Raw genomic sequence first — 24,386 nt, 5'->3', positions numbered from 1 at the left:
TGTTCTCAGGCCCTGCCAACTGGAATAATTTTAACCACAGATTTCTCCTCATTTATGTTCAAAATGGCAACATTTATGTTAAGGAAATTCTATTGGCTTTGGAAAAAAAAGCCAGAGGAGGATTGAGTGCAGAGATGCTGACCTCAGAAATACAGACAGACCAATCAAGCAACATTATGATAAAGTGTTTATTCATTTTTTTTAAATATCAAATTTTTTTTTTTACACATCAATTTTGTTGATAAACAGTCCCCCGATATTAAAAAAAAAACAAACAAAAAACACAACCCAAAAATCAAAAAAGGAATCAAGTGTGTATTACTTTGGGCAGAACCACATCCCATTCTCTGATGACACAACCACTCCTCCCTTCAGCCACCTGTGAGGACAACCCCTGTATGTTCAGCCCAGAAGAGTAAATGACACAAATGCAACCAGCTTTAGGATTCCTGAGTATTGATTCCCTCAAGTTCCTTAAGTGAGTTTGTAAAACTCTTAAGCTAAAAAGCATCAGTCAAAGAGTAACCCAAACCGCTATGCATTTGGATCACGGACTAAGCCTCGTCTACACAGTGCAGGAAGAAATCTCTTGAACGCTTCAGAAGGGAATGATGTGCACAAAACCGACCCCATTTCCCAAGCTGACTTCCAAGAGAGGCAGGCAAAAATACCCCTTGATTTCTCCTCTTTGAATTGACGTTAGAGTTCTGGGGAGCCGTTTGGCAAGAAGTCCAAGTCTGGTGAAGAAACCTCTAGGATCTGTTCCTCCTTTTATTCATAAATGGCATAGTGTTTTAAAGAAAACTTATCTGGAAGTTAAGCATTCAGCAAGTACACTTAAATATTGCTACTTTTGAGGAAAGGAGATGGCAAGAGAGAGAGACAAAGACAGAAAGAAGGGAACATATCTAGGAGGTACAAGGTTAACAGTCCTGGAGACCAAGTGTCTACGTAGGAAGTTGAACATACGTAGCAACAAGGCAGAGATTGTCATGATAACGCAGCGTAGCTCAGCTCTGTCCAGCAGCAGGTAAACGTGCCAGGGACCGTCACCAGGAAATATTTCCTCCTCTTGTCAGAATCATCTGTGCCCAGAAACTTTCAGATGTCGGTATTTCACTAAACATCACCTTTAAACTCACCTAGAGCCTCACATACGGAAACATGCATTCAGCAGGAGGCCGAGTAAATTCCTTCAGTATCTTTAAGGAAAATAACACATCTCAGAAACCAACAGCAAGGTACATGACTACAGTGGCTTCAGGAAACACCCAGAAACAAGCTCTACAGACCCACACGGGTCCCCACAGGTGCTGGCATCTTTATGAAGCAGCTTCTGAGCGTTGCTTTATTCTCCACAGATGGACTTTTCATACTGAAATAATTTTGCTAAGCTGATGTGACATTAGTACACTGGAGCACTGATGAATGAGGAGGGGGAAGAGAAGATAGCGAAGAGCCTTATTTTAGGCCAGGGCACATGGCTCCTTGGAAACCTGAACAGCTTTTGGCATTAACGTTATCCCCTGCTCTAGCCAACAAGCTGTAGCAGTCTGCCATCCCTGCTTAAGTAGAAGTATTCCCACTTTGTGGGCCAGGTAAGCACAGAGACCAGTTAAGGGATTGCTAAAGGCTGAGCAAAGGAGCATACAGCAGAGAGGACACACATGCACGTCAAAACAGAAGACAACTTTTAGACAGTGTTCACTAAATACATGTTCTATTACATTTTATTTTCACCTTAAATACTCACCACTGCCCAGATTTTCTCCAACATAAATCTTGCTCCTAAAAACCCCTATTCTCTAATTTAGCAGCACGTAGCCATTCACTCAAAGCAAGGCTCTGAAATTAAGAGATTTAAATCACCAGGCTTGGACCAACTTGATAAAATAGTTTTACAAGTATTTATCAGCTGGGGGTCAGGCTTTGTTTCTAGCAGTTCAGAGAAAAAGTTACCCAGGAAATTCTAGCACTATTGATAAATGCTTCAGTACAGCTTTGGCAGAAGGGCAGATTTCAAAAATTGTATTTGACAAAGAATAAAACTGAGCATTGAAGCGAGTTGGCTGATGCTCTAAAGCTTTTATAGCATAAATTCTGTATATGCAGTCTAAGTAAACGTGGCCATAAAACTAGAGCCTTTAACCAGTTTGGTGCAAAGCAGCAGTACTTCGTCTAGCTATTAGCAACTGCTTCTAAAAACATAAAGTGTAAATACAAAAAGGGTATAACATTGAATGGCTAACATCTGATGCTTCAAGAAGCTGGCAGTACATGAATCTGCAGGCTAAGGGCGCAAATTCAGCTCTCATGCATCTGAGAGAGCCAGCCTGCAGCTGGTATCTGCGTACCAGATGGGGGCTTGCTCCCCGGACCACCTCACTGAGACCCGTGGTGTGAATCGGGAGCAGATTCGGCTGTTTAGACTGAGGGTGCTCTGGATCCGAGAGCTGGGAGCTTCATTCTTGTTGCTGCTTTTAATAGTGAACCAGATGCCGATGGGAATGGGTCTAATATATCTTATTTCCTAAGGCTTCTAGAGAGAGACGTGATGACACTGTACTCCTGTACCAGCCCAAGCGTTACCCTTTACAGAGGGGGCTTTTGCCGATTTGAGGTGCTCCCTGTAAGGAGAATATTTAAAAAACTTCAGCAGGGGTAACTCTGACCACCTGCATGGTAAAGATCATAAAGCTGTAGTCTTGCCTCAGTAACTCATTTTGAACAGAGCCTTAAGTGAATTACTCGATGCTGCTCCGGCAAGGGGTCCCCAAACAGCCAAGCACTGCTTCCTACATATGCACAGAGCAACGCCTGCTGCCGGCATCACAAGTAGCGGGATATGAGCTAAACGTGTCTGGGAGCCCCAGGCCTAGCTGGTACATTCACAGCTCATGCAGAAGCTCCATTCAACAGACAGAGGAATGCCTTAAAGCTCTTTGTTGTTCTAAAGGATCTCCTGGCTGCCCAAGCCTCTAAGAAAAATCTGACAACCACCACTCACCGACATCAGAAACTCCTGCAAGTTCACAGATGAAATCAAATCTCTGTTGTTTTTGAATGCCACCCTGCATGAAAAAAGCCTAGCATACACGTAGGCAAATCTGCTAAGCAACAGGGAAAACAAAACACCAGGAACACAGGCCTGAGACAACGATAACAACAGATGAAAGCCATGAACAAAAACATGTTTCCAAGCCGCTGCTGACCCATCACTTCAGGTTTAGCTCAAAGCAGAAAGTTCAAGATGAACACCTGACACAAAGCCACTTCTGAGATTTGCAAGTGGGACTAAGTAAAAGTTCCTACTTAAAATTTGGTATCATGTTTTAGCCACACTTTCCTTCCCCTTTCCCAGCCCCAACAGCAGTTTGGGGCTTTGCAGAGCATCTCAAAGTAGTTAATCCCCAAAAAAAGCATCTGGAAAGGGCCTCCTACAGCACAGCCTTGGTGAGTCCTCATCATGCAGGCTACTCACCAGGGACTTTCCAGAAGGCCACGATGGTTATAATGCAGAAGCCACGTCAGTGCATTTGTTTCATAAACCCTATTGGGGAGCCCTCGCTCTTTAAGAGGTATTAAATTAGTACCCCACCAGCCGCTACAGGCTTTCCGCAGTTTGCATTTCCACAGCTGAGAGGCAGATCATCCCCAAACATCGAGACAAACTAGTGCAGAGCAGATTTCTTCATTCTTCTGATCACACCCGTGCTCGGTGCATAGAGAATGCATCCACTGAAACAGTTCATTCTTCCAGGGGCAGAGGGGGATTAAGAGCCATAACACATGGTTGGTTTGTTCAACAATTTCGTCGTTAAGGTTTTGCCTTAAAGTGGTTGAGCTTGTTCTTTTGTATGGGGGAAACATGATGTGGGCAAGGCTAGGAAAAAAAAGTAAAATACTCCTTTTCCCTTCTTCCCCCCCCCCAGCTAATACCAGCACATCTTCAAATAAGTTAAAACGTCTCTTAAGTTTCGGTAGCACCAAATTCTATCCCTTCCCTTCTTCTATCCCCGCTTTGTAAACTTGAACACACTGGCCCAAGAGCATAGAAGGGTTTGGCAAAAATAGGCATCAGCCTTCCCTGTGCACACACAAAAAGTACACGCTTCCAAAAACCCCCTCCACCTCTCACTCCTCTTGCAAAGCGTTACACGTCTGTGGGCATCTACATACCTTTAGTAGCTGCCATAATAGTTTCATCAGCATCACAGATGGACATTGGGTTACAAAGCGCAGGAGAGCTAAAACAAATCCACAGAGTCCGTTTGGATAAGCGCTGTTTCACGACTGCACCATACCAAATGCAGTGTGTACCTCCTGTCCTGTGCACACGCACGGTCAATTCACTTCACAATCTGCTTTGCGCTGTACAGGGCGGTGATCTTAATGGCTTCTGCTTTTTATTTGTAACATTGGAGCTTATTCTAAAATTGTACATTTAAATAAAAACATTAATTTTAATCCAGTATGCATAATTAAAAGCTATCCTGTCCACACAATGCTAGGACGTTTTCTTTCTTTTAAAAAGGCCAAATCTAATGAGTGAAACAGAAGAGACAAGTTACTTTGGCTGCAAATAATTAAAAAATCTGGCTCAACATTCTGCTTGTACATTACGGTGTATAATTTAGATACGTCCTTTAAAAGAAAAGACACCCCAGTCAGCTATCTCTTCCGTAGTTACGTAGGAACAACAATACTCTTGGCTAGCAAAATGAGAAGAGCAAGATCTGCATTTCCATCCGCTTGTTCCAAAGCCTCAAGAGCTTCCCGCGTGGTAAAACCAGCGCCGAGGATCCGATCAACATCAGCCGCAGGGAAAGCAGGTGGTGGAGAAGCACCCGAGGTAAGTCCAGTATAGCCAGCTGGTGGGCTCAGCAGTGGTTCCTCACACCCACCCAACGGCCTCGGACCTTCAGGAGCAGAAGTGCTGCTTCTCCCAGGTGCTCCTGTGAACAGGCTCCGAGTATCTCGAGGTGTACCTTCATCCAAAGCGGGTATAAAGGAAACGGATGCGTTTTGCTCCAAAGTCAGACTAGTTGGACTCCGATAACCTTCTGCCAAAACCTCTGCCTGCTCAGAGCTCTGTTGTTGGTCAGATGTCGCTGCAGAAGTCACCACAACCAAATCACTCTTACCTGAAAACTTCTGAATCTCTAAAGCACCTTCTCCAAGAGCTGACCGCATGTGACCGACAGACCCAGTGCTGATGTTCTCTATGCCAGAATCACAAGGCTGTTTCCCCTCTGCTCTTCCACCTTCAGATCTCACCTTACGGAAGGAACAACTCTGTTCCTGGCTGTCTGGATCTGAGCCTTTCTGCTCATCTTCAGAAAGCCCCTTCTGTTGTGCTGCTGGCTCTTTGTGAACCATTTCCAGCTGAGAGACTTCTTCAGAGGCAAGGATTTTACATTCTCCTTTCTGACTGATAATCAAGAGCTTGTGCAGCTCTTTCAAGGCTGATGCTAGAGAGAAACATGGCTCTTCTGAAGGTCTTCCTGGATCTGTGTCCAGCTGATGGATGCTCGAGGGGGAAGAGCTGTCATCAGCTGCCAAATCAGACAACTCATTATACTTCGCAGAAATTTCACTAGTGCTTTTAGACTGCGGGACATCACCGGTGGAAAGCGGATCACTCAAGGAGGATGCAGACTGCAGCGACTCCACCTCCATAGAAAAGGCATCTGAGTTCAGGTCAGATACACTTCTGTTCTCAGCCTGCTGCTTCTGCTCACTTGCCAAGCTGTGTGCTTCAGCTACAGACTGCTCAACCACATCTACTTCCATGAAGGCTGCCGTATGCATATAGCTACGGGAGGCTGACATTTGGATACTCCCTTTTGCACAGGAAAGACCTGCTTTCTCCTGTCCATCTCCTCTCATTTCCATAGGAGCATTTTCTGGCTGGCCGGCTTCTTCCACAACAGGTTTCTCAACCCCACCAACATCGCAAGGAGGTTTTGGGTCAGTTGTCTCAGCTTGCTCCTCCAGATGTTCCTTGTCTGGTTCTTTGCACATCTGATGGTCTATGGGAAGCTCATGCTTTTGCTCCTGTTCTGAAGACAGGCATACATCTTTATTTTGCCCGTGCTTAGCAGCAGCGTCAGCCAAACTATTTTCTTTTGTCACTTCCAAAGGATGTTCCTGTCTGCGGTCTTGTTCTTCAGCGTTACATTCCTTTAGACTGTCAGCAATAAATGTTTCTTTGAGTGTCTTCTGTGAAAGGCAAGCTGGATTGCAACAGGTTACCTCCCCTGTCTGGGGAGAAGGGTCGTTATTTGCCAAGGAAGCGTTATTGGAAAGATGCTGTAATAAGAGAGGATGTTCTTTTTCTGGGGTTATCTGGCATTCAGTTGAAGACTGAAAAGACTTGACGGCTCTAGGATCAATGGGCTCTGCGAGGCTAGATTCGGATGAGCAAATTGAAGCAGGGGCAGAGACAGAACGATCAAGTAATTGATTTGTGGGATTACAGGTCTTGGAATTTAGTCCTGAAGACTGGACTGGATTTTGAAACCCATCAGAAGCTGGTAATGAGGGCATTTCCAGTGAGGTAGTTTCTTTGTCACTATTCTCTAACAGAAGACAGAAAGAAAGAAGTTGTTAGGACACACGAGAAGCACTGTTCTCACTGTAGCAGCGAAAACTTATAAACCAATGGCTATAAATACCTGGTCTGTGGCCCACTCCAGCTGCAGTAAACACACACTACATGCATCAAGGCTTCTGACGTTCTGTTTGGATTAGGAAACAAACACACCAAACTTGTGTTAGTGTTCAGAGCACACCACATGCATGGTTACAGTCCTGTGACCTCGCAGCTCCCCTCCCAGCTGTCCATCAAGACAGCGTACGAGCAGCAGGAGTTCCTCACGTTTGCTGCCTTCCAGGAGTTCTGCCTGGGAAATTCATTACATCAAGTCAAAAATAACTGCTGGAGAACAATTTAAAGGCTGTTCTGCACTATCTATGCTGCTGAGTGGTCCGCAGGTGATACTACACACTTGATAAAATATACACAGCACAAGGCACGTGTCGAGCACCGTACTGGTTTGTTCTCCATACAGCTGAAGACATTCAGGAGCCATGTTTCAGGGAAAGGAGAATTAAGAGGGCATCACAATTCTTGGACTGTGCTCCCAGCAGCTATTGCCTTGTGATAGCTAGTGGCATCACAAGGAGGAGAAGGCGAGCAAACATCAGCTTGCTGCAGAAGGGAAGCGTAAAGATCCTAGGGTGAAAGGCAGAAATCCCCAAAAGGAACTGCTGCCCGAGGCTGGGAAGAGCAAAGCAAAGGAAGAGACAGCCAGAAGTCAAACTCAGCTCACTGTTTCCTTCTCCACATGGAGAACAAATGAATTGCAGATCTCTATCAGTAGCACCAAACACTGGGTCTCGTTATCAGAACAGATTAAATAAGTGAACTTATCTTGCTGATAGTCTAATCTTGCTAATGTATCAGCTCACATGCTCTCGTTAAATCACTAACACGACCTTTGCTGTAAGAGCGCCTGTTCTTCCATTAAAGCCCTACTCTGCCCAGCGTCAGACATCCGAACGGTGATCCAGATTTTGTGCTGCGTGATTTGTTGCATGAGTTCCCTTTCCAAAGGCCTCCAAACTCAGTGGTCTTAAACATATACCACGTTTTACCTTAAGTCTTTCTCTTTTTACAGATACCCGGGTGTACTGGGGGACAGCTAACCATGCTCACATGTACAGCCAGGATTTCCTTTAAGTTCCACATCATGGAAGAAATCTACCTTTTTCACCTCAGCTACTTGTTTCTTTTATTTTCCATTAAATAAAAATGGTGTGCTACATGCTGTGATACCACACCTCTGATCAATACACTTTGGTATAAAATACAGTAGCCACTGCACAGAGCAATCCCTTCTGTTGGCTGCACATCTGGTCTTAATGCAGCTACAACAACTTGGTGATGCTGGAGTATTAAAAAGCCAGAGTTATCTTGCAAATTTTCAGACTGCTCATCTTTCATAAGGGTGGCAGAGGCTTGTGACACAGGATACAGATGAAAACCAGAAGGATCCTTTTTTGTTTCTATGCGGTAGGATTATGTTCATGCTCTCTGCTCCCAAGCCAGTCCTTGAGAGAGGAAGCAGAACTGTCTTTTGACTCAGTGGATCAGTAATAAGGGCCTGATCAGTCAAACACATCAGGGATTTGCAGTCATTTAGACAGCAGAAGTAGCTGGTATTCTGCCAAGCACTCCTCAGCGTCATCCTTCCGAAACACCCTGGGAGGATGATGACAGTGGATCTACAGGAGCTGAATCCCAGCCCCATCAAGGATATCGATCCAGCTAACACCAGGAACAAACTCTTCTCCACAAAGTGCACCAACAGGGATAAATTCCTCTCGTAGGAAAAGCCCGAGTTGCATATGTGGTGGCAGTGCCCTTCTTATATCGAGGCTGTCTGGATGAAAAGCTGTATATGGGGTAAGCTACCTGAATACACTTCCTCCTAAAGCAACTGTAGTTTTGCTGCCAGTTTTGTAAATCCTCCGTAATCACAAAATTGCTACCAATGGTGGTGGTGGGGAAAACACTGCATATTGGCAGAAAAGAGCAAGCTCGCAGGCATACTTGAAGCAGAGGTGGAGGATCTAGATCACAGTAAAACATAACAGGACTCCCCTACCACCTCAGCTGCCTTGCTGTTAGGTGTTGAAACACCAGCGAGTCAGCTGACAGAAATCACGAGGCTTGCTAAAGTGGGCTTCGGGGGATTAAATAAAGCTCGAGAATAATCCAGGTGCGTTCAGAATGAGAACTTTAATAGCCTACAGATGTACGCAGTGATTTCTGTTGTACCATCTACCAGAAGGCAGCAAAAATTCAAGCTCTTATGAAAGAACACAAGCCTTGCGGGGAGCTGAGCTTCCTCGGTCCTGCATTATGTTCTCTCCCTCTCCAGTTTCCTGTTCTTTCACTTGGTTTTCCTGGTACCATCTAGCAGCAGCTAATAGTTTGGGAAGAGAGGAAGAGGGCATACATTAATATTCTGCCATCTTAGGATATAGCCTGTGAGCCAGAGACTTGTAACATGTCTAAGACTTACACACAGTCAATCTAAACAAGACCTACCTTAGTTTTGTGCATGGGTGTTCTACAAGAATTAAGTGAATACACAAAATGGATTTCCTATTCTCATAAATCTTTTACATTCCTCTAGGGCTCAGCATCAATGGAAAACGGTAGGCTGCTGATTAGTCTGAACAAAGCCACGTGGTCTTTAGAACTGTATTGGTACATAAGCAGCTTTGATTTAAGTCATTTTAGGCACTTTTCATTTTAAAGCACTCGACTAAAATGCCTTTATTGTAAAGACTCATATATTTTGGGCTGAGGTTTGCTTTTTATTTGACCCTTTCAGCAGAGAACTAAGTCCAACCAACTATGATGTCTGCAAAGTCTCATCCGAAATGGAGAGATATTGCAAAAAACAACCCAGGCTTCATCAGGCTCAAAGTTTTAACAGGAAAAGAACCAATATTTACATCTGCACATTTGCTCTGCCAGGTTATGTGAAGAGACATGAGCCCAAACTACCGAGTCCGACCTTTAGCTATGTCAAAACCTGACGGGGCAAGGTCAAATCTATGTTTGTGTTTCTCTCTACTTGCTGCAACTTAAGTTAATAAGCATTCAAATTTGGCTTTAAAAATCAAACATGTAAACCATTTCTTGCCGATTCATTAAAGCCAGGCCTTCCTCTCCAGGTTTTTGCATCTCTGGAAACTTTACATTCTTAGAACAGAAGAAAATTGGTCAGAGACATCAATAAGTGCAGTCCTGTGCTCCCCTTAATGTAAACAACTTCATTATTTGCAAGAAAGTCACTGATTTCTCTTTGGACTATTAGGCAGCAATTGGGAAGTGCTAAAGAAAACATGAGTACATTACAACTGGTTATATAATACAGAGAGAGTTAAAGCTGGTTATCGCACTTCAATTTTAAATAGGAACATGCTAGAGTCTTAAAAAATTAGCACTAAAACTGTTGAAGAAATCAACTTTATCAGCTTAAACGTGACCCGGCAAAGAGTTTTGCATGTGTGTGGGAAGCAGAATCTTACTGCGTGCTTTCAGAGGAAAAATTAGCAGTAAAACTCAAAAGTCTCTATAAAACACTTGCATGTAAAATGTTATCTTTAAACGTTTTGGAAAAGGCCTAAGGAATACACTTTGTGAGGTATTCACAGCTTCACTGTAATAGCGGGGGAAAAAAAATAATGAAGCTTTCCTTTAGTCAAAAGCATATGCTGAAGTTAAGGGAGGAGTTACACAGAAAATCTGAGTTTCAGACAGTTTGGCTCATAGCTCAGCGTTCAGCTATTTTGGCATCTCCACTTAACTAAATTTTGCAGCTACCAAAACTCTCCATGGCCCAGTCAGTCTGCATTTGTGCAGCTTACAGATTCCAGAGGCACAGGGAACAAATCTGTGGGGAGGGTGAAAATTCTCTTTGCAGATCACATTTAAGGCTGATGATATACATTAGGATGTGAATTCAGCTGCTGCTTTTGAAACTTAGAGCAACAGTAATCTTCAGTAAGAGAAGCTATTCACCTTCCAAGGGCACAAGCACCATTCTAGGGGAAAAAAAAGTGCAAATGGTACTATTTCTAAAAATTGTCATGAACTTTTGTCCAGAGATTTGTACTTACTGCTACAGCTCCTCTATTTTTATATGCTGCAGCTATTAAGAACAGGATTTGCAGAAGACTCCACAAAGCTGTCCTTACCTGAGGCTGCTACAGTATCATACAACTGAACCATGTCCCTGACCAGGCACTACAACTCGACCCAGGTGAACGGGTGCCAGAGGCAACCATTTATCTCCACACCTTCGAAGGCCAAGAAACCAGAGCGGGTAGGACGTTGCAAGGAGAGCACAAATTAAACAGCAAGCACCCCCGAATGCCTTCATGCAGACAGATTTTACTGTACAGAAAGGAAGAGAGAAGTGCAGTTAGAGGCCACGAGCAAGAATAAAGCCCCTTTCTCTCCACCATTTACTCGCTGATGCTGGATTAGACTGTATCTCCTAGGAGCTGAGAAGGGGGACTGCTTGCAGACATCCTGATGCACAGCAAGAAAACTATGCAGATTAATATTTCAACTGGGCTCTTCCTGGTACCTGCTTCCTCTACGGACTTCTGTATTGCTTCTGCTAGTTCCTGGTCTGCAATCTCCTCCGGCCGCATGTCTTCCCGCCCGGCCCCATAAGCCAGCCGGGCACACTCGGGGAGCTCGCCCTCCGGGAGGAAAGTGGTCTGCGAGCCAGTCGTGCCGATCACTAGTACGTTCTTCTTGAGATCAATCGAACACTGTGAAAGAGCATCGAGACATCAGGGGCCTGCGCAAGAGCCAGTCAATTCCCGGAGAAGAAGGAGAAACGAGGTTAAACAATCCATTTCCAATGAGAACAGCCCATAGCAAGCTAAGCAAAGTGGGCCAAGAGCACCAGCTATAAGCAAAGGGCTCTGTATGACTTGATTTGTAATAAATCATTCATCTGGAAAGCTCTGAGCATCTTTGATGAGAGCAAAAAACTTCAAGGAGCAGCCAGACACCCTATAGCTATCCATGATATATGCAGTGTATGTACTTCTTTCATAACTGGCTGGAAGATAATCCACTATCAACTCTCCCCAGAAAAATCCTAATAAATTCACAGGCATGGCATTTATGTTGCACTTAGCACTTAACTTGGAAGAGCCAGTAACTGTTTCAAAAGATACCTGATGCCTCTTCAGCATATCCAGTCCTAGAAGCATGTCCATGGGCTGCTCTTCAAGGATTGAGAAGGAGCACGCCAGGAAATCCCCTTCAATCTGGACCTGAGCTGAAATGCAAGGGAGAGAAATTACCACCTCGCAACGCTGTGGCGCAACAAATCTACTTTCTGCTCCTCCATCTCCTGGGAAAGGTCTGCACAAACCCGCTGGGTAAATCTGAAACCAGAGCTCTGAGGTACTGTTTGGGTCACAGAAAGTCTAGCCCTGTGCAAGCCCCAGGACTACCAAGCCTGCCTTGGTCTCAAGAAGTTAATTATTTTAAAAGCTGACCTGCTCTAGAGCCTTAAGTACTGCTTATCTAACCCTTCCCAGCTAGAGGAGCTGCGTACAGCTCGTTAGAGCACAAGTCGAAAAAGCAACAACAGTGAAGACAGTTGATTTTTCAGACAATAAGGACAATTGTCTCTCATCCAGAAAACCTGCACAAGAGCACAGACAGCCTTCTCTTCCCAAAGGAATATGAAACACTCCACTGTACTGGAACCCTTCCTGAGCAACTCATACTGCCCAACAGTCCCACCCCAAACAGGAAAGCTCCTGCTATCTCACATTAGCCCCATTTTTTGCACCCAGAGTGAACATATCCTCTGAGCTGAGGAATCCTTCACCTGAGAGTGTTAAGGTAATTCCATTAAAAAAGCATTAAATGAGACAGAAGCCAGACTACCGTGCCCGAGACAAACAAACATATTGCATATGCACTTTTATTTTACTCTGTGGGAGTTTTTAACAATTATAGCATTAAACCAGATACTCCTCAATGCCAAGATTGTGGGAAATGCAGTCAAACTGCCGCTAAAACTGCCCCAGGAAGAATGCCAGTACTTACCTAAGTGCACTCTGCCAATTATTTTCTGCGTCCCTACACCTTTAGCAATGCCGGCCCATCGCCGATCTACCAGCCTCATTATGTTGCACCTTTCAGCACAAGCTTGGCTCATGATGGTCATCTGGGCACCTACCAGCAATAGAATTGGTGTTAAATCCTGACAGCTCATCACAAATTAAAATTCTCTCCTGGAAGGGCTTAAGATCTTGCAGTCAGCAGCCAGGAAACCACACTGCATCAGCAGCTGCATTAGGGCATAAAGGCTTCCTGTGAATCCCACTGCGTTGAATCGACTGTGTATACACAGATCAGCACTGACAGTAAAGTACGTATTACTGTAGAGCTGGAATAACCCCAAGTACTTTCCCTTTAAGGCTGTGGATGAGAAGCACAGCATTAAAGGCATGTGAAATCCCCCCATCTGTAAAACGAGATAAGATACACACATGGCAGAGACCTTTCTGGCATCGCAGCCCCAGAAATTCTCACAGGAGCCTTGATCTGGGGTGTTCAAGCACTCACGTGCGCTGCTTCTCACAACAATTTGCTCCGTTCACCTTAAACAATGCCCGGGCTGCCCTCAGGTTTTAATTAGGTGTTTCAAAATCTTGTAATGCAGTGCTTTACTATGGAATTTTTGGGCAAAACTTCTGGAGCATTTACAGTCTCCCTCAGTGAGGGAAAGGAGAGCACGGAGAAAGAGATGAAAATGGGGGCAATTCACCTGAGTCAACAAAGGCTTTCACTGGATGTCCATTGACTTTGCAGTTAATATACAGCATCACCACCTGGCCAAAACTCTCGGGGGCCTCTTCCATTGCTATTGTCATATTTTCTTCAATGTTTTGTTGCCTGAATTTAATGAAGAAGAGAGAGAAAAAACAGACCTTCCATCAGCCAAACCTTATAAGCATCCCTCTGACTTACAAACAGAGCTGGTAATCCCACCCGCTGCAGCTCACTTTACAAACAGCATGTTTAAACCACAACAAAGACTGCTTCATTAGCTAAACATAGCCTTCTTAGCAGAGGGATTGCTAGTAATGATCTTGGCTTAATCCAGAGACACCAAGTCGCTCCCCAGCAGCCATGAAGACTGCTCCTTCCAACACCTCGCCTAACTCACACGACAGCACCCGACGACCTTCTGTTTGCAACAGCAACCTGTCATCACAGAGTTAACCTGGAGAACTTGTGAGCAAAAAACCTGCGTATTTATTAGTCACTCTAAAATAAAGCGCTGAGGGCACACGATGAAGATGTTGCCAGTAGCTACAATGCTGGAATCCCACACAGCAGCTGAACATTAAAATCCTCCAATGTTTCCCTTGTATCTTTCCTTTCCAAGCACAGGAAGGGAGGGAGGTGAGCAAAACGGCAGCGAGAACACCACCATGAGCACAAGCCCTCACTGCAAATTCAGAAACACATAAGAAACACTCTTCAAGAAGTCCATCATAGCCCCTACAGTAATCTTGGAAGTGGTGGGTATCTGTAGCGATTGCATCTGAAATAGCTTTATCTACCAAAAAGGGAAAAGGGCTTCCAATTTTGATGCCATTTCACTTTTCCTCCTCAGCAGGGGAAGGGGAAAAACCCCAAGCTCCTCTCTTATCCATCTCCTGTACTGTGGTAGCCTTCCCACAACAAGATGGGTAGATGTGGTTTCTTGGTGTGGGAGGCAAACAGCTAACAGCATCCGAGACCTGGCTCGCTTGGGAGCTAAAGCACCCTGCTACCCCACTGCCAGTCTGTCCCGCTTCATATACTTGTGAAACAAAGAGCCACACGTTGTCCTGTTTTCTATTAGTTAAGCTTAAATCGGATATACAGTGGTTAATCTTCAGTTTGTTTTCTTGTCAAATCCATTATTGTGTTTTCTCTGTGCTTGATACTCTCCACTTGAAGGACAGAGACACATCTCAAAAAATACGATGCTCGCAATAGCTTCCAATTGATCTTGGGCAGAGCGCATGTAATTAAGCAAGGAGTTCAGAGAAACTAAGTGGGGTGTGAAATCTGGGGACTGCTAGATGCCCAGACTGTTCCCTAACAGCTGCACAGCCTTGGGCACATCACCTTTATCTGCCACCTCATCTATGGAGGAAGGAAAGCGTTCCTATGCCTCCGAGCAACGTTTTGCTATCTACAAATGTGTCTTTTTCTGCATTGCTAAGCTAAGCATTTATCTGGCACCAACACCTTGTCAGCCATAACACAAGAATGACTCTTGTCACAAATGAGTTTTGGTTATGACCAACTATGAGCCTGTATCAAAAAGACATTTCTTTATTGGGGGAAAAAACCACCAGTCATGTTTTGACTCAAGGATTTATCACTCAATTTAAGAAATCGAGCCTCAGCCCAATGCAATTACATTTGGAAGACAGCAAGAGGAAGGGAGTGCTGATGAGCAGAACGTATTTCTACAGAACATCTATTCTGACAGCAGTGATGTTCAGAGTCTGGAATTAGCCAGAGAGACAAAACAATTAGCAGTACGCGAAACCAAATCCCAAAGGCAGCTGGGAGAAATGACGCCACGTTGCTGTGCAGAGAGCTCAGCTTAGAGCCTTAACGCAGGCCTGGCTCTCCAGTTCAAAACACAGCTGAGACCAAAGTGCCACCTCTCAAGAGGATCTCGGCTAAAGTGCTTTCCACAAGCACTCGTTTCAGAGCGGACCAACTCAGACACCTCTGGGACACCACACACGTGGACAGCGGTGCTGGCACCTCATGATCCGTGCTCAAACTGGATACATCTAAAGGATGGGGTGTGTCTACATGTCCCCAATTCCCAACCTTCCCACGTGCAAAGGTGGCTCAGAGCATTGCCCTGGAAGCATCTTAAGGCAGGATCTAAACACACTCCTTGCATCCTCCAAGGAAAAAGCACCGTGGATGAAAACACCCTGTGGAAAAAAGCGCCATGAAGACCTCCAAAGCCTGCAAGTGACTTTGGTTTGCTACCTTATGTCTTCTTCTATCTTGGCCTGTGCCTCGAGATCAAAAGGGTCAGCTGAATAGAGTCGGATCCTCTCCTGCTCCCGCCGGGCTCGGTCCTGCTGTTGCTCCAGCAACACCCTGGTGAATTTCTCTGCAGTAACAAGGAGATACAGAAATGCTTTTTACTGGAAATTACTCTTACAAATCAAGTTCTGGCACAGCAAACTCTTCTTTTTATGCCAGCATGCACTCAGGGGTAGACTCAGCAGCACACGCAAAAAAGGCTTCATCTGAAGGCAGCGTGGATGGACCTCAAAGGATCGGTGGCAAACTTGGGAACCCACTGAGATGAAAAGCAACTGGACAGAGCTCTTTCTCCTTGTGTCTGCTACCCAAACCCAGCACAATCAAACTCAATTTCTTTGCACGTACATTTTTATATGGAAGAAAAATGGAAAAAATGTGAAGACAACAATATTTAAAACAAAGAGCTGCCATTAAAACAGGAATTCATTCTTCTATTGCAGCAAGAATTGCCTACACAATACTCCAAAAAAACCAGCTGCAAAACCAGCAGATAAATGAGACTCGAAGCAGAAATCAGGACTATAGAACTTGCACAATTCAAACGCGAAGCTTGAGTGCACGTGTATTTTGAAAAAGCTTTAGACAGAGATAGAAGCGAGATTTCATAGCTCTCAGTAAGATGGCCCATCATCTACAAGAACAGCTTGCAAAATCTATCACGTTTTACACACAGCAATCCCTGGTAAAATAACAGCCTGTAGATCCAGCAAAGAGCAAACGCAAAATTGTAAGACATAAAAAGGCTAATAACAAAACTTACTTCCAACCCGAGCAACATAGGCAAAGACAGAGACATTATAATCCCTGCAGCCGAATGCCTACCACTGAAATCAAGAGGTCCTAGGCGGGACACCTGCTTCACAAAGTCTAGCCGCATGTTTTAAGGACACAGATTTTAGATCCCCACTTTTTGGATGGCCTCTGGCTATTTTTTACTACTTGGATGCAATCACATACGTTCCCAAAAGGACTTGGCAATAAATTAAGTTCTGTAAACACAGCAGGTTGTGGGTTTGCTTCCAGAAATGCAGTTCCCATGAAGAAGCTCTCTGGCTCAAAGGCTGTTACATGTTGAGGAAGGCATCGGATATGTTTTCTTTTCTGTTTTGTTGGGGGTTTTTTGTTGTTTTGTTTTTTTAAATTAGGCTTCTGTATAACAGGTGCCTTCTAAAGTGCCTGCAGAGCATCCAGCACAGTCACATGGCACATATCTATGTGTATACTTGGGCATCAGAGCCAGACCTGAACTGGATCTGTGCCCAAATGCCGACAGTAGCAGTACAGAACGGTGAGAGCATAACCAGATCAAACCACTTCCTTCTGACAGCCCACTGCGGCGATGTGGGACTAAAAATGCACTTCTGATGCAAAGTTTAACGTGCACAAGACAAGACAGATCAGCAGATGAGCCAGTTCTGAGCGTCTTGGGCTTAACCTCTCCTTTTCTGTGCCAAGAGCAGCACATCTTCTCAAGGTGATGGGAAAAACTCCTGCGCTACAGACACAGCGCTTGCAAGAAGCGTGAAGAAGCTTGAGAGCGCAAAGGACATGGTTTTAACTCTGGATACGAACTAAAGTCAGAATTAAAAAATGAAATAGGCTGACAATATCCATGCGAGTTCCTTTCTAGCTTCCTTCGACAGAGAGCAATCACTAGGATGTAACCTCGAAAGTGGAAAAAGAAGTCTCCTGCTAGAAGCTCCTTCTCTTCATTCATTTCCCCAAACTCAACAGGACTTATTTCCTAACTAAGCATCTTGCAGAGGTTTAGGAGCACATCTTCTGATGCCCAGAACACCACCCTGTTTTCATACTGAAAGGACACTAGAGTTCAAAGCTTTCATCACATGAAGAATGAGGGACCAACATCAGCTACTCACCTGCAGAGGAAGTGAAGGACACGGTACTGGGCTTCAACTGTCCCCAAAATGCGTGAACACTTTCAAGATTAACAGAAACTTAAACATTTATGACTATTCCTATTGAAAAAGCTCCCTAAAGACACTATTTGCTTGTTCCTTTTCCTCTCCCCTTCTGATGTCCACTTCCATAGCAGCTAATCATTACGGGCAGAGCTGGTTTTATAGTGTACTGCTCTCTGCTGAGGTCTCAGTGGGCTCTGGGATGCAGCAAACGCAACACCATTATTGGAAAATGTGCATTCGGTGAGTCTTAGCATAAAAATCAGGAGCTGAGCCACTTGTCTTCACAGACACTCGACTTATCTGTGCATCTGATACTTCAAAGTAGAGGATAGAGGATATTAAAAAAGCCAAGCAGGAGAAATATGCCCAACTTGCCAGAAACAGTCTTGTTAGAAGGAGAGGAACTCTGCCTTGAGTACTCCCAACTGGCACCTTTTATCAGCATCACCAATGAGTTGGCAGCGAACATCCCAGCTAGTTAAAAACCTGTGGCTGCCTTTTATTAGAACAGAGCTCAAACACATTTAAAACCACCTCCCGCAGATTAAAAACCCAACTTACCGAGGTCTCCACTGAGCAATGCCTCTGCCAAGGGCGGATTGCGCTCCTTCAGCAGGGACAGCTCGTGGGGATTCGCAAGCAACATCTCTCGTAGCAGTGCCGGATTGTCCAAACCCTGAGGGAACGAAGGTGCATCGGGAGGTGACGGGCGAAGACGCTGTGCTGGTGGCTGATGCTGCTGAGTAGAGGTCCCAGGAACCGCAATGCTGCTGAAGTCTATCCTCGGCAGACCTTGAGGGAAAAGAGGTCAGAGGTGTCAGCGCTTCATGTTTACAATTCTGCATGAAAAACGCAGTGGAAAAACCACGGGAAGGATGTGCTGCTCTTAATGCTACAGTATTAGACCGGATTCTGTGAACAGCAATGCGTGTCGGAAGCATGGCCACATACTCAGGTTACTGGGTTAGGAATGCTAGCACATATTTATGTAACCGGTCTAGCCTTCTATCTGGCCCATTTTTTATCCCCTGAAATGCACTTACTGAATCGCAGACTGGTTATTTCCAGCTTCATAAGTGTGAATACCACACGGAAGGATCGCAAGGCTAAACCCAGTATCTCTAAGGCACTTCTGAATCTCTCGGATTAAAAAAAAGCACAGGGGGAGAAAAAAAAAGTAACATCTCTGCAGACCTGCATTGCAGGTACCCATCCTCCAGCTGAGGCAGAAGGACGAAGACCTCAAGCCACGCTCCCACACCCTTCTCAGCCAGCGGTACCTTCTTTTCCAGCGATATTTTATGACAGGGATTTGCTAGGAATCGCTGCAGAAGGCAGGACAGAGGAGCAGGGCTCCACTCAGACGTTATCCGAGAAGTCTTTTGCATGTATGCACGATTGCGTAACTGGGTTTGTCAAGATGCAGCTTCTCTGGGTATTTCTCACAGTACAGATTCAGAGTGCACATCGCAACAGCCTTTTAATGTGTCTGAGCCGCACAGACCGCATATTATTGCGCCATTACGCCAAGCAGGAAGGGAACCGGCAGTTGTATGAAAATTCACATGTCTTTACAAAAACTGCTGTTCTGAACCAGTTACCTTCCTCGCTTTCTCTGTATTTCCCCAAAAGAACAGTAAAATGGTATTAGCTTCCTTGGAATAAAAAAAACCATTAAATAACAAGCTCTTTAGCTAACTTTAAAAGCCCCTTACCTCATCCCTAGCCGCCCTCCCTAAGTGTTTTGCCCAGCGAGGTACTAAAGGAGACTGACAAGAGATGGAGTTGGTGTTTGATAAATACCGAGATCTTTGCACGCTCAGAGCAAAAGTTAGCACAAATCCTTTCTCACCTGGGAAACGGATGGAGGGCCGTGGCTCTACGGTCTCTTTCTGTCGCAAAATCACCACATCCCCGTCTTTCAGGCCATAGGAGGCCAAAGATCTGTTGTTGTCAGTTAGAGGCCGCTCTGCATAGACTATCTGTTCATGGAGAGAGTGCAATGAAAAACACCAGCCATGACAAAGCAGACATCATCTTGCTTTTTTTAGTTTTATTTTTTTAGGAAAGCGTTCTGGTAAATCCTCTGGACCCATCTCAAGCTTCAGAAAGGAAGGTGTGCAATTCTCACCACGGGCGCGGGCACGCCCTCCCAAAGCAACTCTATCTTCAGGCACAGAAAGACCTCATCAAGTAAGTGGTTGGACGACGACACAGAGCTGGTCTTACCGAGACCCGGCAGTGGTTTCTCGAAACCCAGCATCTCAGAGAAGGGCTGGTCTCTCTTAATTAGAGGCCAAGATTTTTAACGGAAAGCAAGCCCTGCACCAGGGCTGTTTGCCACACGTTTCCAAAATCCAACCTCTATGATTACACAAGTCACGGCCGTCTTCTACAGCATTTTCTCCCCCCAACTTGGCACCTATTGACCAAGGACCAACTGCGTGCATGCAGACAGCATCGATCAGGAGTGATCCATGGATGATCCAGTCCAGTATCTATGATCTCTGCCTTTTCGCACAACACGGTTCCCCAGAATAACCAGTTTTACAGGGACCTCAATGATTAGCTCAGTGATTTCCAGTTTACTTCAGTGATGTAACTCTATCCAGACTTGAAGGTTCAACACCCAAAGACACCACTCCCGAGACTGCAGTCAGCCCGTAGCGGGGAATGAACTTCTTTTGACTATAAAACACAAAGTCACATCATCTTCTATTATGATAATCTGACTTAACAAGGGGTCTGCAGGTTAAACATAAAAACATATTGAGATAAAAAATGAATAATCACCATGGGAACATTTCTGTTAACATTAGATCTGTAATACCTACAGATGTCCAAAGTTACAGGAAGCAAGAAAAATAAAATAAAGATGGGCTTTATGGGAATTAAAGTTCCCAGAAACAGTATCTGCTAAACATTAAGGGTTCTGTGCCTTCATTGGAGCGCAGTGAGACTAGGCAGATCAGTTCAACAGCCTCCTTCCCCTGGCAGGAGTCCAAAGCAAGAAGCGCCGGAGAACTCGGCCTAAACCCCTCGGGCATACGATCAAATTTCACGTTTACCACCTAGTTTAGCAAGACCCGCGTCTCTCCGAGTCTGGAAAAGGCCGGTTCAGCAACAACAGGTTTGCTGCAGGTCGGGACTGGCAGAGCCGCGTGGGAGAAGCTTTCGCAGTCCTTGCCTGGATGGGCTACGGCTCTATCCAGTGCTATCACAAGTAGCAGATCCAACAAGAAGATCCAAAAAACCACAATTACTACGTGTCTTAAGGTCTGGAAGACGCTACAGACTTTCACTGCTTTACTGCAGCAACTCAGAAATATTACACTAGTGCACTCTAACAGCGGAGATCCATCGTCAGCGGTGGTGCCAAAGACAAGACTGAAAAAGCAAAAATACCAAGAACCCCGTGCGACAGCAATCAGAGCCATCAGAATTAGAGAAACACACGTGATTGATCAGAAACAAGCACGAGCTTCCTACCTTCTCATTAACGACACACTTAACCTCAGCGGTATTGCACCAGCCTGGGTCCCTTCCAAAGCAAGCACGGGTCTGTTTGCAAGCTATATTAAGGCACGCGGTCTCTACTGCGATGGCTTGCAAGACACTACCGGCATAATTAAGGTCAGCTTGTGATGGGAAGAGTCCCAGCGCATCCTCTCACGTTACTGGACGCGTCCCACCCGGCCTGACTCAGTAACGCTGCTGCCCGCAGAGAAAGCAAGCTTGTAATAAATCCGAGCTGCACGTGCAAATCTTAAATGGCAGTTTCCCTGCGCAGGCACTCTGGAAGAGACAAGTTAATCAGTTTAAGTGAGGTTTTACCTCTGTCATCTTGCTGGGATTGGATTTATGAGCGTTCGGCCTTAACACCTCAGACAATGAATTAAGCGCCCAGCGCTCACTCTACATCCATTAGCAGCACGGCTTAATACGCTTTTGACCCATTCCACTCTGCTGTTAGAACAAACTGATTTAATTTTGCTGCGTTTTGATTGTCTGATTTGCAGAATATTTTAGAAGGCGAGCTTGTAGGCTGGCCAGGTACCGGACACGGGCTCTGTGGGGGGGTGACCTGGGCAGGGATGCACCAAGACTGCACGACGGCTGGATTTTGCATGATGCCATAGGGTAGACACAAGTTCCTTGCGTCCTTATGGAGCAAGGAACCCAAATCAAGAGTGCTAGACACCACCAGCAACCATAAATCAATCCAAACCCAGAACTCGTTAAATCTTCCTATGCACAGCCAAGGACAGGAGAGGCACGGCACGAAAAGAAAGAGAAACGAAGGAAATTAACGGTGCTGCCAGAAGAACGCGGTTCTACCGAGAGCCTCCACGTCCTCTCTCCAGAAAAGCCACCGCCTCGATGCATGGAGGAAACCACAGCAAGCCGAACTGTTTCCCGTCTCCTCGCCCAGCTCCCCTTGTCACCGCACCCTGCCAGCAGCCGTCCCCGTTATCTCACACCACCCTCCGCACCTTGCGACCGCAGCCATCCCTCGGAAACCTCGCAGCCCCCTGCTCACCTCCACCCCAAACTGCAACACCCAGAATTGATTTCACAAAACAGCAGAGAACAGGACTGGGATTAACCCTCCTCCACACACCGCAGCAGTTCACTCCACCCTGCGCAGCCCTTGCTATTAAATTCATCCTCTCTTTTGTGCCCCCGTGACACCTTTAACACAATGTACGCCTTGGTTATGGAAAAATGGCAGTAACCCACCAAGTTTGGTAAATGTAATACTGCCTATTTGTGGAGGATGGTTCGAGCACGCAAAATCCTTCTACACAACCAGCTGCTTCACCGATAACTTGTATTTTTATAACTTTCCCCCCACTAAAGGTCCTCGAAACACTTCATAAACACCAGGCAGAAAAGCAGAGAAAGGAACAATAAATACGTGGCTAGAAAACGTTAAAAAGAAGGAAGCAAGATGATGCATAAACGGCAGATGGGTGAGCAGAAGGAAAGCAGAGGTGGTTACAAAAAGCACAGCACTGATCCCCGTTACCTGCGGCTGATATAATCGCTAAACACCCCAGCAGTTTAACTGTGGTGGAGCAAAAACTCAAAGCAAGGGAAGTCCCGGCAAAATATAAAGCAGAAAAATCCGTGAACCCTCATTATCCTAAAATAGACCCAGAGCTGGCGGGTTACCCTGACGCAAGGGGGACAAAGCTGACGATGAGGAGTTCAGGCTCCACGTGCCCGGAGATACCGAAGTCACCGAGCGCTCGCAGTCCCACACGTAGAGGTTGTCCCCGTTACTGGCTGCGAATCTGGGTGCCTTGCTGGGGGCTGTGACACAGACATGGGGGGTGTGCCAGAGCAGAGCAGATGGGAACCTTTATATGAGGTGGTTTCGCTTCCTAACAAAAATCAAGAGTTTTTCCCCTAACGGAAAATCCACCTAAACTTGATGTTCTACCCCTGCTTTGGAGACCGCTTCCTCCTCAAAACCAACCTCTCATCCCAAAATAAAAGGCTCGCCAAAGGCAGAGATAAAGCAAAACGCCGCGGGTGAAGCGTCAGGAACCTGCTCGGCAAGGGAACGCGTCCACCTCGGGGGCTACCGGTTCGTCTGTTTTTCCATCGCTGACTAATATTTGCTTGACTAGAAAAATACTTCAGGAATTTGGACTAGGAAAAGGCTCGGGAAGCAAAAGCCATCGCCACAAAACTCCACAAACTCTGCCAGAAAAGGAGCTGACATCGCCCTGTCCAACAACGTGTCGCCCCGCTGATAAACAGATAGAAATTGAAAAAAAAGTGGGACTGAACCCAAAACAGTGAGTAAACCCCAGACGGACGGACAGACGGAGGAGAGCCGCCCCCACGCCGCAGCCTGCCGTGGGTTCTGGCACGCTCGCGACGAGTGAGCCCCGAATTCAGGCCGGAGGGGGATCTTTGCTGGGGGACACCAGGCGGACGCGCCCTTCGGTCCCCGCACCTGTAACAAAAAAAAAGGGGGGGAAAAGCCTCAATCTGCCCTTTCCGCCCCAGACGCGGCCAGGAATTTGGGATGATAAATAAGCCCCTTCCCGAACGTTTCAGCCTCGTTCCCTGGGATCTGAGGAGACCGCGGGCAGCCACCTTCCCCGCTCTCCCACCCGCGTTCCTCTCGCTCCAAATCCTTCCTCACTAAAACCCCAAATTCCTCTGAAAACTCAATAAAAAAACCCAAAACATGTTATTCTCCTTTTCAGCTCCACCGCGGGAGGAGACCGAGCCTTTCCCGGAGGAACCCCGGTAAGACATCGGGCCATCGGGGACCCGCAGCCCTCCCCCGAGGGGAAGAGGAGGATTTGGAGGGAAAAGGGACGCGTTTCTCCCCAAAACCGAAAGGTCGGCGCGGGGAGGGACACCCCCCCCCCAGATAACCCCCAAACTCCGGGATCCGGCGGGGCGGGGGCCCCGGGGGCTGAAGGGGGGACACAGCCCCTGCGTGGGGGGGACACAGCCGTTCCCAGCCCAGGGGACCCCGACCCCGCGGTGGGGGGGTAACGACCGGGCCCTCCCCCGGTCCTCGGGGGGAGCCCGTCGGCGGGCAGGGCCTGACCTGGCTCTCGGCCGCCGGGATACCGGACTCCAGCTCGCAGAGAGCGCGGAAGTTTTGCAGCTCGAAGTCGGCGTCCACCTGCAGGGAGAAGGTGAGCTCGCTGCGGTCGCGGCGCAGGCAGAACACGGTGAGCAGCATGGCCGACCCGCCGCCGCCGCCACCGGCCCCGCCGCCGCCAAGTGCCGCC

At 46.3% G+C, this 24,386-nt stretch overlaps 1 protein-coding gene across 3 annotated transcripts; it reads right to left on the bottom strand.

The window, feature by feature from the left end:
* Positions 1-174: 174 nt before the first annotated feature.
* On the bottom strand, positions 175-24,386 carry DDI2 (DNA damage inducible 1 homolog 2). 3 transcript variants are annotated; one of them, XM_072883928.1, is made up of 10 exons: positions 24,200-24,385; positions 19,475-19,604; positions 18,184-18,414; positions 15,635-15,761; positions 13,389-13,516; positions 12,665-12,793; positions 11,779-11,882; positions 11,175-11,364; positions 6,678-6,740; positions 6,443-6,581 (listed from the first exon to the last, which is right to left on the bottom strand). In XM_072883928.1, the coding sequence occupies exons 1-9, from the start codon at positions 24,335-24,337 to the stop codon at positions 6,724-6,726; spliced, it is 1,194 nt and encodes a 397-aa protein (XP_072740029.1). In that variant the 5' UTR covers positions 24,338-24,385; the 3' UTR covers positions 6,443-6,581; positions 6,678-6,723. The 3 variants fall into 3 exon arrangements, with proteins under 3 accessions (XP_072740026.1, XP_072740029.1, XP_072740028.1); XM_072883927.1 differs by lacking the exons at positions 6,443-6,581; positions 6,678-6,740 and adding an exon at positions 8,791-8,993 and having other exon boundaries at positions 24,200-24,386; XM_072883925.1 differs by lacking the exons at positions 11,779-11,882; positions 12,665-12,793; positions 13,389-13,516; ... (2 more) ...; positions 19,475-19,604; positions 24,200-24,385 and having other exon boundaries at positions 175-6,581; positions 11,175-11,253.

This window comes from Ciconia boyciana, chromosome 19, assembly GCF_034638445.1.
Source record: "Ciconia boyciana chromosome 19, ASM3463844v1, whole genome shotgun sequence".
NCBI lineage: Eukaryota > Metazoa > Chordata > Aves > Ciconiiformes > Ciconiidae > Ciconia > Ciconia boyciana.
The sequence above is the reverse complement of the archived record's forward strand: the minus strand, read 5'-3'. Positions and strand labels throughout refer to the sequence as shown.